At 42.6% G+C, this 16,263-nt stretch overlaps 1 protein-coding gene across 2 annotated transcripts in view; it reads right to left on the bottom strand.

The window, feature by feature from the left end:
• Window positions 1-3,195: 3,195 nt before the first annotated feature.
• Window positions 3,196-16,263, bottom strand: part of LOC115062404 (zinc finger protein 271) — a 15,178-nt gene continuing 2,110 nt past the window's right edge. For both annotated transcript variants that reach the window (XM_029546986.1, XM_021215087.2), the window contains exon 3: window positions 3,196-5,292. In XM_029546986.1, coding sequence (XP_029402846.1) covers window positions 3,599-5,292 — 1,694 coding nt within the window. In that variant the 3' untranslated portion in view covers window positions 3,196-3,598. The remainder of the gene's footprint in view (window positions 5,293-16,263) is intronic.

The raw sequence follows: 16,263 nt of genomic DNA, 5'->3' as shown, positions 1-16,263 counted from the left end.
AGAAATCTTTCCTGTGATTGGAAATAGGTTTGAAATGAAGTAAACTGATTGGAGGTTGTCACAGCTGCTTTCACGAATCATGCCAAGGGCATTATTATCTCCCTNCCCATCCCTACATTACTAAAAAAAAATATATTTATAATGTGCAAGACAAATACGGATTGAACAAAATATGTTTCACATTTTGAGCTATAGTCTAAATATTAATTAATAGCTTGATCAGACTAATGAATGGAATGTTCGCATTCTCAAATTTTCAGCCAATATAGGTGCTTCCCAAAGCCCATCCTGAAATGGGAAAACCCAGGCAGCCATTTCCACATTCACTGAGAGAGGCAATGGGTAGGAATTCACAATCAAAGACAACTGTATTCCTGATGCACTCAACATACCAGCCTTGAGCACTCTGGGCAAGATGGGGGTCAATGTAGCAGTTTTTGTCCCAAATTATAACCCTCTCTGGTGTTTTTTAAGAGTGGTTTTGGGCTGGAGAGATGGCTCAGTGGTTAAGAGGACTGACTGCTCTTCCAGAGGTCCTGAGTTCAATTCCCAGCAACCACATGGTGGCTCACAACCCTATAAAGGGATTACCTTCCCCATTAGTCACTTGGTAGCTGCATACTTTCATTGCTTATGTTCAAATAATCCTTACTGTACTCAGCAATGGCCCCAAGATTAAAAGTAATGATGCTGGCAATTACGATATGTGGAAGAGAAGACTATTATCATCTGTAAGTAAAAAAGTGGAAGGCTTTCATTTGAGGGGAGGAAAAAAATCTGAGGATGTTAAGGTCTACAGTAAGAATGAATCTTTTGTGAAATTGTAAAGGGAAAAATGTATTACTAATCTGGCATCTCAAAGTGCAAGTTATGGACACAGTGCACAGTAAGTACTTAAACAAGGAAATGGTGTTAGGCTGACCAAGTGATAGAGCATTGCAAAATCTTCTGAACTGCAAACAGCCACAGTGTGACTTTGGCTGTACAAAAGGCTTGGAGTACTGATGCTGTCATCCTTCAGCTGCTTCAGTTGTCTCCATTCATATCCACAAAGGGCTCCTGCCCTAATCACAACCTACAACTGTATAGCCTGCAGTTCACCAGCAGGACATGAATCTATGGAAGTCTATCCCTTTTGCCTATATAACCTGGCCCTCCTCTCATCCTTATCTGGTCAGCCTATGCATCGTTGCAGCATAAGTACCAATGAAATCTCTAGATGGTTTTGCATATTTATGATTTCTGGATAAAGCAGGCTGACTGGTTTCCCTAGAGCTGTTACTAATGAGAGTGGATAGAAACCAGTGACTGGAACAGCTAGCTCCATTTGTTGAAAAATGACAAAAATTGCTGGTAGTTGATTTGCTGGCTGTGAGGAGGGCAATGAAAAACTGACACAAGGACTCAAGTCGATGGCACTGTTTGGAGCTGTTAATGTTAGAACTGAGAACTGCTAGTCTATCAGCTAGGGTAATGCACTGTGCCTAGTCATAATCTACCTGAATTTAACAAGACTATCAGCTGACTGATAAAGTTCTATGCCTTGGAACATCCCTTCTGGATACCAAGGAACTACTGAACTTAGTACTGCAATACCACAGCTCCATTTTTGTTCAATAGATGAGAAAATAGTTTTTACATACATTTCTTTAAAAAAAATTTTTTTCATGTGTTCAGAGGGTGTGAAGTGATTACAGACCAATAAAATTTTGGTCTGTGTAATGGCTAGTTTTGTGTCAACTTGACACAAGCTGGAGTTATCACAGAGAAAGGAGCTTCAGTTGAGGAAATGCCTCCATGAGATCCAGCTGTAAGGCATTTTCTCAATTAGTGATCAAGGGGAAAGGCCCTTTGTAGGTGGGAACATCCCTGGGCTGGTANATTAGTGATCAAGGGGAAAGGCCCTTTGTAGGTGGGAACATCCCTGGGCTGGTAGTCTTGGGTTTTATAAGAGAGCAGGCTGAGCAAGCCAGAGGAAGCAAGCCAGTAAGTAACATCCCTCCATGGCCTCTGCATCAGCTCCTGCTTTCTGACCTGCTTGAGTTCCAGTCCTGCATCCTTTGGTGATCAATAACAATGTGGAAAGTGTAAGCTGAATAAACCCTTTCCTCCCCAACTGCTTCTTGGTCAGGATGTTTGTGCAGGAATAGAAACCCTGACTAAGACAGTCTGCATTACTGTTAATGCAGTAAATAAAGTTGAACTAATATTGCAGTGTGTACCATTGGGACTCATGCTCACTAGGAAAACGCAAACTAGACTTCTACCATCAAATTCCAGAGACAGATATTAGCATGAACATAGGGCACATGTGTGAGGTCAATATTAATACCTTTTTAATTACAGGACTTAAGGTTTCTCTACATCCTCTAAAATAATTTCTGATATGCAGTTGGTAATTTAGACTCAGTAAAGGTAGAGCTTCTAAGATGAATATATTTCACTCTGACTTTTGAGATCTTCCACATTGATATTTAAAATTGATAAACTGCATTAATTTTATATTTTTATAATATAAATCTCTGTGAACTGTGTCCCAATAAGAGATTTTCTTAGATCACAGCAAAGGTAAGAATTTCTATTTTAGCCTATTAATTCATTTAAAAAAATTACAAGCAATGAAGGTTTTCATACAAATCCCAGAGCACCTTAGGATTTCCTTAATACCAGTAATTCTCAGCTCTAATGTAAATTATAAAATTAATCTTCCAATGTTTTTTAAGTGGAGCATGGACTGAACATTGATTAAAACCTATTTTGTGGTCATTATAGCATTGATAAGATTCTGGTCTAGTATGCTCTTTGCATTTGTACACGGCAGGTTTTCCCGCATTGACGCAGTCTTCCTCCTCAGAACGAATCTCTTCCTTTTCCCTCCCCCCCTCCCACTTGCTCTAACCTGCCCCCCAAGGCGGATTTTTATGTGTAGCCCCGGATGGCCTCAAACAGAGAGATCCACCTGCCTCTGCCTCCCAAGTGCTGAGATGAAAGGCGTGTGCCTGCCTAGAATGGATTTACTTAAAATCACCAAGATCAGATTTGTTGAACATCTGCTTCCCTGAACATGAGCTCAGAAGCTTCTCTTCTATGTGGGTCCTTGAACTAGTCAGGTCCGGTTGGCATGAAGTGGAACAGCCTCTTGAGGGGGAAGTGAGGATGATTAAAGATAGAAAAATGATGCAAGAGACAGATAGTGGAGGGCTGCAGGTCATTACCACGCCAGCAGTGAGTGTATTTCTCATAGCCTTTTTTATACTACAGTACCATGGGAAGCAAAGCCAAAAGCCAACATTAACAATTTGCTGAAATATACACATAAGACATCTGTTCCCATCCAATAACCTCCCTGTTCCTTCCACCGAGGTCAACAGAACATTCAACCCCCTGACTTGAGCCTCAAGCACACCTCCTCTTACTGGTCCACGCATCAGCAAGCTGGGAAACCTGCCAACAGACTCTGCCCTGCTTTGGTTCTGCCTGGGAGGCAGACTTTTCTCCCCCCCCCCCCCATTTCAAAGAAGGTACAAACGGCTCCCGGCAGATCCTCTGATATCCAGTAAGATTGGTCACAGTGCTGAAGGTTTCACACAGGTATCAATCACATTTGTAGTTTTTGACCAGTGTGGACTCTTTGATGGTTAACTAGATCAGAGCGCTGACTGAAGCTTTTGCCACACTGAGCACATGGATATGGTTTCTCTCCAGTGTGGATTCTCTGATGAAGGGTAAAGGCTGAGCACTGACTGAAAGCCTTCCCACACATACATTTATATGGCTTCTCTCCAGTGTGAATTCTCTGGTGTTTAATAAGGTCTGACTTTTGACTGAAACTTCTGGTGCACTGTGTACATGCATATGGTCTTTCTCCTGTGTGAACTCTATGGTGGAGAATAAGGTCAGAACTCTGACGAAAGGCTTTGTTACAACTACTACAGTGGTAGGGCTTCTCCCCAGAATGCACTCTCTGATGTTTAGTGAGGTCTGAACTTTGACTAAAACTCTTATTGCACAGATTACACGTGTATGGTTTCTCTCCAGTGTGTACTCTTTGATGCTTTATGAGATCTGAACCGCGACTAAAACTTTTAGAACAGCTGTTGCAAGGGTATGGTTTTTCTCCAGTGTGGATTCTCTGGTGGAGAATAAGGTTGGAACTCTGACTGAAGGTTTTGCCACACTTATCACACTCATAGGGCTTCTCCCCAGTGTGGATCCTGTAATGTTTAACAAGGTCTGACCTCCTACTGAACGTCTTACTGCACTGACTACATGGGTAAGGCTTCTCTCCGGTGTGAATTCGCTGATGATTAATAAGATCTGAAAGCCTACTGAAGCTTTTGGTACACTGGTTACACGGATAGGGTTTCTCTCCGGTATGAATTCTTTGATGCAGAATAAGGACTGAGCTCTGGTTAAAAGCTTTCCCACATTCACTACACTTATATGGTTTCTCTCCAGTGTGGATCCTTCTGTGTTTAATAAGGTCTGAATTCTGACTAAAACTTTTGTTACACTGAGCACATGGATACGGCTTCTCCCCAGTGTGGATTCTCTGATGGAGAATGCGATCAGAGCTCTGACTGAAGGCCTTCCCACACACATCACACTTGTACGGTTTCTCCCCAGTATGGATCCTTTGATGTTTTATAAGATCAGAACTCTGACTGAAATGTTTGTAACAATGGTTACACATATAAGGCTTCTCTCCAGTGTGGATTCTCAGATGTTTAACCATGCCTGAGTGCTGGCTAAAGCTTTTACTACAATAACTACATTGGTAGGGTTTTTCTCCTGTGTGGATTCTCTGGTGTATCATAAGATCTGAGCTCTGACTGAAGGCCTTCCCACACTCATCACACTTGTAAGGTTTTTCACCAGTGTGGACTCTTTGATGTTTAATAAGGTCTGAGCTCCGACTAAAACTTTTAATACACCAACTACAAGGATAGGGCTTCTCTCCAGTATGAATTCTCTGATGCAGAACCAGGGCTGAGCTCATCCGAAAGGCCTTTCCACATTCCTCACATTCGTAAGGTTTCCAATGAGTTCTCTGGTGCCTAATAAGACCTGTACTCCAAGCAAAGCTTTGGTCACATTCATCACAGCTATACTGTCTTCTTCTGAAAAGAATCTGATCATTCAATTCATCTCCAAATTCACAGAATTCTTTGCCTTTGGAATCATGGAGAACATCCTCTGTGATGCTGCCAGACTCTTCAGTCAATGTTTCAATCTTTCCTGTCATCTCCTCCTCTGTAGCTGGCTCTCCAATCTTGATCTTAGTCTCACCATCTGGAATAGTAAACAAAATCTAAATGGAAAATGTGCTCCATGTTGTAAGAAAGTTCCAGGTAAAGCAAATCAGTATTTACCTGCAGATGTTACAATAAGAGGGGAGAATGCGGTAACAGGTGGCCCCACATGGTTGACAGACTGCAAGGCGGTGGACTCAAATGAAATGGGAGGCTTCCCAACATTGAAAAATGCTGAGGAAAACTGGGAAGATTCAACAAATATGGATCACACATTTGTAGAAGGCACTTACCAGATACAAGGGTATGATTTTCACAGGAGGCCTGGGAATAATGAGATTGATTCACTACAATAATAAAAGCATGATTAAAGCTGATAACTTATTAATATACTTAAACAGCACAAAAATGTAGGAAAGGGAAGATGGTTTGATTTTATCTAGCAGTGCTCAGATACTTAGGCTAAAGGTAAGATGCTGAAGAAAAATAATGAAAGGGAAATAAAAACCTTTCAATTCCTTTGCACCTCCCTTTAAGAAACAGTATGAAGCTGTTGTTATACCATAGAACACATACTGTGTTCTAAACAACTTAGACAAAAAGTCAGGGCGTCTTCAGGACAGCCATCAGTTCAACCTGAACTTCCAGGTAACAATATCCATCTAGTGCAAACGAACCCTGACACTACTTAGCCTCTTCTCCAGATGGAACTAAATTTGGTATCACAAACAAGGGGGCCAGAGCAGTAAGATGGCCGAGTTGTTTCTACTTGCTCAAATGGCTCTCATTAATGAGAGTAACAAGAAATCAATTTTGACACAAAGACTGCTTTCATGTATTTACATGGGTGCCAGTACACTTAAGAAAATCATGATTATTTATGTGTATGTGCTATGTCATGTGTGTATACTGTCCTTAGAAGCCAGAGGAGGGTGTCAGATCTCCTGGCAGTTGAGAACTGTTCACATGGTTGCTGGTTGGTGAACTTGGGACCTCTAGAAGAACAGCAAATACTCTTAATCACCGAGCCATCTCGCCAGCCTCCAAAGACAGACTTAAAAAATTAAGGGCATAAACATAAATGTTTAGACTGAAGTCTGGTGCCATGACAACGTAGTTAAGCCACAGTGGTAAAGTACTCACTAGGGTCTATGGGTTTTAGAGTGGGTTCAAGAGTATCAGGCATGCATTCTCTTTTGTCAATCAAGCCTCAATTTAACCTAAGTGGTTGTCTGCCTTCAGAAAAGCTGTGCTGCTATTATACTGGTGGCCCCATCTTGTTTGGTAAATTAGCACTGTAGTTTTTGGGGGTTCACAGCAAAATAAGAATATTGAGGCCTTATCTCTCAAGTAGCCTCCACAGTGCCTTCAGGTAGCACTATGAACCCTAGGCAGCAGTGAGGAAGCCTCCAGCTTATCTTCAGCTTACTTTCTTGCTACCACCACTCTCATCCTTAATCAGAGAGACTTTTCTTTGCAGAGAACACAGACTTACAGCTGATCAAGATGTCTAGTCTTAAACCAGGACATCTGTTCCACAGCCTTTAAAGCCTGGGGGACAATGTGGAAGAAAAAAGTGGAAAGAATGCAGGAGCTGGAAGAGAGGGACAAGAGGTAGGAAATACTTTTTTTTTTTTTTTTTTTTGAGACAGGGTCTCACTTTGTAGCCCTGGTTGCCCTGGAACTCTATAGACCAGGCTGACCTCGAACTCAGAGATCTACCTTCCTCTGCTTCCCAAGTACTGAGATTAAAGGTGTGTGTCACCAATGCCCGGCATAAAATACTATCTTTAGGTATGACAAGACCATTGCAGACAAGATCTCATAGGAGCTGTGGTTGCCCATACTGGGCTTGCACAAGTTAGAGTCTGTTAAAACCTAATTATAGACCAGGGAGAAACTCAACGGACCCTACTCTACCTACTGAACTACTGGTGACAGATGGAATCCGGAGGACAACCATTGCCTTCAGTTTGTATCAGTGAGCCCACCAGAATCCAATGGATAATTCCAAACCTGTTTGACACACAGACTCTCTTGGCTGAAATCATAAAGCAAACCAAACAGGAATGAATGTGGGAGAGGGACTTACAGGGAGGAAGGGGCCTAACAGGGGTTGCATAAAAAGACAAGGGGTAAGATAAGAGTAACAGTGTATTATGTACATGTATGAAACTGTCAAAGAATATATTTCATCAGCAAATACTAAACAACAAGAAGAAATTGCAGGCATCACTGAACTACTGCAGCACTAGCAGACACTTTAAGTTTCCAGATGGCCACCGTAGCACACAGGTCCTCTTTATGCCAGCACACTGAACTCCTACCTCCACATATGCAATACATGAACAATACTACAGCTTACCAATTAAACTTCCAATCGAGTGAGGTTTCGTGGCCCTTTCCTATGATCCTACCACTTATGGAGAGGAGGCGGGAGGACCAAGGATCAAGATCATTTTCTGCTATTAGATTTGAAAAGGTAATTCCTGCCTGGCTTGGTGTTAAAAATGCACCTATGAAGTGGGACTTTGTGACATTTAACTAGCCATACTTTGGTTTAGTGGTGGTTTTTAACATACAAGGGACTGCACTCAGGACTTTTCACCTTCCAGTCAAGTGCTCTATGATTGAGTTACCCCAGACCTCTAGGTAACTTTCTTTTAAGTTATGGAGCACATTTACCTCTTTTAAAGCATGGACTGTATTTATCTCCAAAACCACAAGACTTTGAATGATATGGAGAATAAATACCTAGTTCCTTTTCTAGAGTGCAGCTTAGCAGTTTCATCAAAAGTCTGGACTCAAGAATGCTAGTGAACCTCTTCACTCTCCTTTACCATTAACTGACTTTCAATGTGTTTCTGGGTGAGTGGTCTAGGCCCTTTCCACACACTGAAGTTCTATTCCAAATCTCCATAGGGCCAACTGAAGATGTCTAGCCTTCCATGGCTCCAGGGCATCACCAGACTCCACACCACCTGAAGGCATAAGATCTGTCCTGACAAGGGGGGGAAAAAAAGGCTGTCCATGAGCAGTGATCAATGGCACAAAGAGATTTAGTTTGGTTAATTTCAAGGCCATCATTTGTTGTGTTCTTACATCCCTAAAGATCCCTTCTGGTGACTCATCTGAGGCAAGCATATCTAGAAGGCCATCACTTTCTTAGAAGTTAAGGCAAATCAGAATTCAGATAGAAAAGCAGAAAATCTGCTCGAGAGCCCAATGTCTGGCTATCTCTTCCTTACTGCTGAACTCTTTAGCTCCCAAGTTCTTGGTATAAACTATGACTCCACTTGTCAGAGAAAACTTGTCCACCCCAGACTCCTTAGCAGTAACTCCTCGGGGAGCCTCTTTAGCAGGAATTCTCCCAATCCCCAATCAGCTTATCAGGATCCAGTCTGCTCAGTGCAGAATCCTGAAAAGCCTGTTCCCTCAGCACTGAACTCTAGAGAGTGACTTCTGGAACCTGTTCTTCACCACCTGACCCTTCAGGGTCACCTCAGCACTGACCTTCACAGTGCCATTGCCTTAGCACATGACTGTACCCAACTCCTACACCAGCGTGACACCCAGCAGGCCTCTGGCAGTGGTTTCCTTTGTGGAGCCTGGCTCTTGGCTCTAAACTCTTCGGTACCTGAATCTTCAGCAAGAACTGTCTGGAAGTAAGCCTCAGTTCTGTACTGTTCAGCACATAACTCACAAGACTCTTTATTTTTCCCTTAGACATTGGCCTAATTAACTTCAATCCAAGCAAAGCAGACAAAGTGCTAGTAATTTACCTGATTTCGGCTCCTAGTAATCAGAAAATTTCCCCCTTTTATTCAGTACGGATACAGGCCTAGGCAGGTGGGAACTTTCATATATATACTCAAGATACACTGCAATAACTGGTTGATATAGGAGAATGAGACTCAGGGTAACAATTCAGTTGGTGGGAAAGTTCTACAGAACAGTTAATGGCAACTTCAACACAACTGAGACACCATTTGAGACTTCAGTCCCTGCCTCCTTAGCATAGATCCCTCATCTTAGCTATTTCCAGGCAACAGGGGTGTGCTAAGTACTATTAAAATGAGCTAGAAATCACTATTAGTGTCAGTGGTAAATTCTTTACATTTATTTCCTGTGAACAAGACAAGACGCTGACTCCTATCCGCCTTGCTGCCCTGGCTAACTTGAATTTAAAAAGTAAAAATAAAAAACCAAAACCAACCAACCAAATAAACAAACCCAAAAAACCCTATCAACCAGCCAGCTAGATGACCCTCAGGCCATAAGCAGCCATAATCTCTAAGACTTCAAAGACATCCTGAGAAAACAACAGGAAGATCACAGCTGTTTGCACAGGCTCACAGGACTGTCTGAAGAAGTTTTGTCCAGAGGTTTTATCACAAGCCTCAATATAGTCTATATGACCCTGCAACCATTTTCGTCTAGGCCGGAGAAGGGTGTACTGGCCCTGACAGTATCTAGGAGATACTGCCATGACTAGTGTTAAAAAGAGCCTGGCCCAATAACTGCCTTTGCTGCTAGGAGGAAAGGCTGTGACTGGTCTAAATAATTAGCTGCAAGTGGTCTAAATAAAAAAATGTGATGGCTTAAACACCTCTTCTTAGATTAAACAAGCCACTCAGGTTTTTTTCTGTTGCCGGAAGTGACGTTGTAACATTAGGCACGATACAAGGCTGCACTCAAGTACCTTCTCCTGCCTCCCTTTAGTAGTGTGGGCTGAGCTGGTAGTACAAAACAGTAACAGAGACACTTCAACAGTGGAGACATGGCAGTGGTCTTGGTTGCTGATGGCAGGCCAAGTTGCTAACAGGCAAGGAAGCCTGCTTTCTGAAACAGCTACTAAACAAATGTGGTCAGGACAAGAAGCAGGGCAGTGGAAAAGAGAGCAAGAGAAGACAGAGCTGAGCTGGAAGAATGAACAGCTGTAGGGAGCAGGACAAGGGAAACTGCAGGCTTTAGCTGGTGGAAGAGTTTGAGTTTGGGGACGAGGTACAATCAAAGGCCCTTTGAAACCCTGTAGATGGAGCAAGGAGTGCTGGACCTTGTTCCTTGTCCGGGTCCTGCTAGGCAAGACAGGCAATGGACTGGCCCCAGGGCTCTTGACAGTTTCATTGTAAAGCTGTGGTCAAATGTTCCAGATACTGAGATGTCAGATGCTTCGCTGACTGTACCAGCATGTACCTTGCAAAAGAGGAACTAGAGGTCCTTTCAGCTTCCAGCAGTTCTGCTGTCAGATGAACTGAATGGACTAGTTTTTTTGCTTCCTGTCTTAGTCAGGGTTTCTATTCCTGCACAAATATCATGACCAAGAAGCAGTTGGGGAGGAAAGGGTTTATTTGGCTTACACTTCCACAATGCTGTTCATCACTGAAGAAGTCAGGACTGGAACTCAAGCAGGTCAGGGAGCAGGAGCTGATGCAGAGGCCATGGAGGGATGTTCTTTACTGGCTTGCTCAGCCTGCTCTCTTATAGAATCCAAGACTACCAGCCCAGAGNAGAGATGGTTCCATCCACAAGGGGTCTCCCCCTTGATCACTAATTGAGAAAATGCCCCACAGCTGGATCTCATGGAGGCATTTCCCCAACTAAAGCTACTTTCTCTGTGATAACTCCAGCTGTGTCAAGTTGACACAAAGCTAGCCAGTACACTTCCCTATTCTACCAAAAAAGGAGCTGTGATATGGCTCCGTGTGCTGGCTTGGGTCATCAGCCATGGCATCCCTCCTCACTCCAGGTTTTAACTCTTTCTCATCCCTGGCCTTGCCCTTCCGAGTTCCAGCATAAACCCAGGAAGAACCTCTGGTCCAGTTCGCTTAGAGGTCCCAATACCCAAGGCACTCACAGACTGTAACGGAAGTGGGTGTCATCTCTTCCTATTCCACTTGTCGGCTGCCTACTGCTCAACGTTGCTACACCCTAAGGGAGATAATGGCAGCCAGAGACCAGCACTTGACAAGCTTCTCCTTATCTACCTATGAGTTTTTCTGGGTTGTGCCAAAGGACCTCCAGCCAACTGACTGGCAATTTGGACAGCTATATTTGAATATTGTTCTAATTTAAGTTCAGTTGCTAAAATATCTTGGCAACAAGCTACTTAGGAAAGAAAGGGTTTAGCTTATCTTAAAATTCCAGACCATAGCCCATCACTGTGGGGGAAGTTACAGTGGCAGAGGCTTTAAGCAGTTAGTCACAACACATCCACAGTTAAGAGCAGAGAGATGAGAGGTGGGCATGCCAACCTGCTGGCTTGCGTGTACTCAGCTTGATTTCTCCACTAGGGAACACTGCAGCCCCCAGTGGGTTGGATCTTCCCATATCTATTAACTTAACTAAGATAATCCCCAACAGTCGTACCCATAGGCAAACTCAACCTACATAATCCCACAACCATAATTGAGACTATTCTCAGTTAATGTAGGTTGTATCAAGTTAGCACTTAAAGCTAACTATCACAAATATGATTCCTAAATTTGGCCTGCAATTACCTTCCCACTACTGAATCATTAACAGGCAAAAAGTAGAAAAAGTATTACTGCACAGTTGACCATATACTTGGGTATTAAATACTTTGAACTCTGGAGCCTCTAACACTTTTTCTAAAAGGCCATATCTGTATTTCATCTATGCCACTTGGTTTTTTTTTTTTTTTTTTTTTTTTGGGGGGGGGGGTCAACTTAACATAAGCTAGGGTCATCTGGGAACAGGAACCTAAACTGAGAATAAAAATACTTCCATCATGTTAGCCTATAGGCAAAAAAATCTTGAATAATGATTGATGTGGTAGGGCCCAGTCTAATGTGTGTGTGTGTGTGTGTGTGTGTGTGTGTGTGTGTGTGTGTGTGTGTTAGCAGATGACCTGGGTGGTATAAGAAGCAAGCTGAACAAGCTATGGAGAGCAAGCCAGTTCCTCTAGGATTCCTGTCTCTAGATTCCTGCCCAGATTTTCCTTCACGATGCACTGTAAACTCTAAGCTGAAATAAACCCTTTCCACTGCAAGTTGCTTTAGGTCACCGAGTTTATCACAACAACACCCCAAGCTTGGTACAATTGCTGCAGAAGTTAGTTTTCTGTTGCTAAGATGTTGTGATAAAACATATATACACACAAAAATGAACAAATGATGAATTTAAAATTATTTTGTACATGATATATGAGCAATAGTAAAGCATCACTTGCAATGGCTGGAGCACTGGGGCTTGAGGCACTGACAGAAACACATCTAAGACAAACCATGATCAGAGAATTAAAACAAACAAAAAGCTTTATAATGGAAAACTATACACAAATGATGAAAAAAAAAACAAAGAAAATAAAACACGCATATACATTTAAATCTAAACATATCAATCATGTTATAGGTAAACTACTCCAATAAAAATAATTTCCTTGGCTGGGCAGTGGTGGCACACTCCTTTAATTCCAGCACTTGGGAGGCAGAAGCAGGTGGATCTCTGAGTTCAAGGCCAGTCTGGTCTACAGACTGAGTTCCAGGACAGTCAGGGCTCTATAAAGAAACCCTGTCTCAAAAAAACCAAACCAAACCAAACCAAAAAATTCCTTGAAAATATTAATGTTTTAAAATTAAGCTTATTAGTATTTTATACACAGAAAAGTCTATAATCTACTGTTTTGTTTTGGCTATTACATTTACTTATGTATCTACAGATATAGACAATTCAAAGAATTGAAACTAGCAGGGTAGTGGTGGCACAGGTCTTTAATCCCAGCTCTTGGGAGGCAGAGGCAAAGTATATCTTCAAGTTCAAAACCAGCCTGATCTACAAATCGAGTTCCAGAACAGCCAGGGCTACGCAGAGAAATCCTGTCTCAAAATACCAAAACACTGAACTAACCAACCAAACAAACAAACAAAGAAGGAAAAAACGAAAACAACAATGAAAAAAAAATGAAAGCAAACCTTTTTAGTTTAAGAAAGGCAAAATGGCCAGAAATGTTCTTAGAATTCCCAGCATGCTTTGTGTTCCTGTGCCCTTCTAGCCTCTTTCTCTACCTATTCTAGTAATGTATATGTTGAACTCTGTGTTTATTCTGAGCCTTTGTTGAGATATTTACCAAATGTTGGCATTTTAAAGAAAATATTGTTTGGTTTCCCATATGTTATCACAGGAACTGTACCCCTCCCTACTATCATTCATATGTTGAAATCCTAACCCTCAAAGTGACTGGCATTTGAGATAAGGGCCTTAAGGAGGTCAAAAAAGATCACACGGTAGAGTTCCAATCCAACAGAACTGATGTATATACAAAAGGAAGAGATACCTGGGATGAACACACGCAAAGACATGTGTGGAAAAGTCAGAAGATAAATTGTGGAAGTTAGCTTCCTCTCCTGTACCATGTGGGTCCTGAGCCTCAAACTCAAGTTGGCAGTCTGGATGCTAAGTATAGCTCTAAGCCAACTCACTGTCCCTTAGAATGACTAAATAAATTGTTGGTTTGCTATTTTTGTTGTTCTTTGAAATGTTCTATAGTTCAGGTTGTCCTGGAATTCATGGTAACTCTCCTGCCTCAACTCTTTTTCTTTGTTTGTTTGTTTTTTGTTTTTCGAGACAGGGTTTCTTTATAGAGCCCCTGGCTGTCCTGGAACTCACTCTGTAGACCAGGCTGGCCTCGAACTCAGAAATCCACCTGCCTCTGCTTCCCAAGTGCTGGGATTAAAGGCGTGTGCCACGACTGCCCGGCCCCCTGCCTCAACTCTTGAGTGTTAAGAAATCAGGGATTAGCTGTGCCCCCCACCTCCACCCCCCACATTTTTGTTTGAAGCATGGTCCTGTGGTATAGCCTTGGCTAGCCTTGAAACCACTTTGTAGCCCAAAGATGACTCTGAACTCACAGCAGTCCTCCTGCCTAAGGCTCACCGGTGCTACCCTACCTGGCCAGGGTTGCTACTTCTGAGTAAGAATCGACTTCATCCCAAGGACAACAGCACAAAGTCAATCGGCTTCTATTCCAACACTAGCAAGGTTGATTCATATGCAGAATGGTCATGGTACAGGATAAAGGAAATATACAGCTTCAAAAATATGGATCTCCTCTCTCCCAGGAAGAGAGCCTATTACCAATTCTATATGCCAAATAGTCAACAACCAAAGTCAACACTACACAGAAAGGCAACATTTCCTGCAGAGGGACCAGTCACTGTGTATTGGAGGCAGATTCATTGCATGGGGTCAGTTTTGTCATGAAAATGGCAGACAACTGTTTTCAAAGAATTAAATTCATAGTGTAGATACAAATTTATGGAAATTCTGTTTGTTACTATGCTATCCTACATAATACTACCCCCCAAAAAGGAATCTCACAGAAAAGGAGGTATACCAGTGAGCTCATAGTCTTATAGCTCATGTTCCATCATCCAGAAGAACCTAGACTGGGATTACAAAGGTTAAGTGGGGGGTGGGGGGGTGGGTGCTGTCATTTACAATACACTGTGTGCCCTAAGCCAAAAGACAAAAAAAGCTCTATTTATTTTAATGGCCAAAATATATATGCAGTTACAGGAACCAATAAGGTTCCTACTGCTGTAATGAAATACCATGACCAAAAGCAACTTGGGGAGGAATGGGGTTTTTTTTAGCTTACAGATTCAGAGTCATAGTCCACTGAGGGAAGCTATTGCTGGAATTCAAACAGGGCTATGGAGGAGTGCTGCTTCTTGGCTTGTTCAGCCTTCAGCCTGCTTTCTTATAGCACACAGGTCTATCAGGGAGTAGTACTTCAGGTAAAGAGTGCTTCTCTCTCTCTCTCTCTCTCTCTCCCTCCCTCCCTCCCTCCCTCCCTCCCTCCCTCCCTCTCTCCCTCTCTGTGAGTGTGTGAACATGTGTGTGCTGCTTCCTGGCAGGTTCCACTCCACTAGTGCTGCTGCTGGTGGTGGTCATCCCATGGTACTGGCTGCTGCAACTGGGATGTACTTTCCCCAGTCAAAGCTTCGCCTCATGGTGTCAAGCTTCAACTTCTCCTCATGACCCCTTCACTCCTGGGCTTTCAACTGCCACACTCTTCAACCCTCTCCAAGTGCCAAGTCTCAGTTGTTTTTCATGACGCCTTCGTACTTTCAAAGCCAGTACCCTCTGGGTGACTCTTATACTACCAAGTTCACCTGCTAGTACAAGCTACACTTTTGGCTGCTTCAGGAACATAGTTTCTGTGTGCTGACCCTGAAGAAACACTTCCAAGAAGATTTCACCTGAGTGATGCTGGTCTCTTCTTCATCGCAGCTAATTTCTTAGCTCCAGCTAACCAGCATCAATTGTCCCAGTAATGCAAAGGTCTCACTTCAATGGTGCCAATTTGTTAACCACCAACTGATCAGAATGACAGACTGTTAATTCAAAATAGCAAACAGCCATGATAATCTTTAAACTTCCTTCTGACACTTCACAGTCAGGCCTCCATTTTCTGCATTGCCCTCAACATTCTTCTCTTGCATTGGTTTTTATTACACAAAGTTCCAAAGCCTTTCCACAATCCTCCCCAAAACATGGTCAGGTCTGTCATAACAATACCCCACTATACTGAACACAAGTACCCTGCATGGAGGGGACAATGTTTCCCCCAGAGGACATTTTATAAAATGAAAATCTTAGTGCCAGGCATGAGCTACCTGGCTGTGAGTTAATGTCAGGCCTCTCAAAAAAACATTGTCTAATGCCATTGTTCCTGACTACCCACAACTCTATGGAGGTAAGACTCTATTACATATAACACATTCTTGTTGCAAGACCTAGAGAAATCAAGCTGAAACTGACCTGCTAATTTTCTTCCTGCAGGCTAGATTTCATAGTGCTTGACAGTGCACCTCACACAATAATAGTGGGAGATTTCAACACCCCACTCTCACCAATGGACAGATCCTGGAGACAGAAACTAAACAGAGACACAAGGACACTAACAGAAGTTATGGAACAAATGGATTTAATAGATATCTACAGAACATTTTATCCTAAAACAAAAGGATATACCTTCTTCTCAGCC

The sequence above is a fragment of the Mus pahari genome, chromosome 15 (genome assembly GCF_900095145.1).
Source record: "Mus pahari chromosome 15, PAHARI_EIJ_v1.1, whole genome shotgun sequence".
Classification (NCBI taxonomy): Eukaryota; Metazoa; Chordata; class Mammalia; order Rodentia; family Muridae; genus Mus; species Mus pahari.
This window is presented reverse-complemented; position numbering and strand designations above follow the sequence as displayed.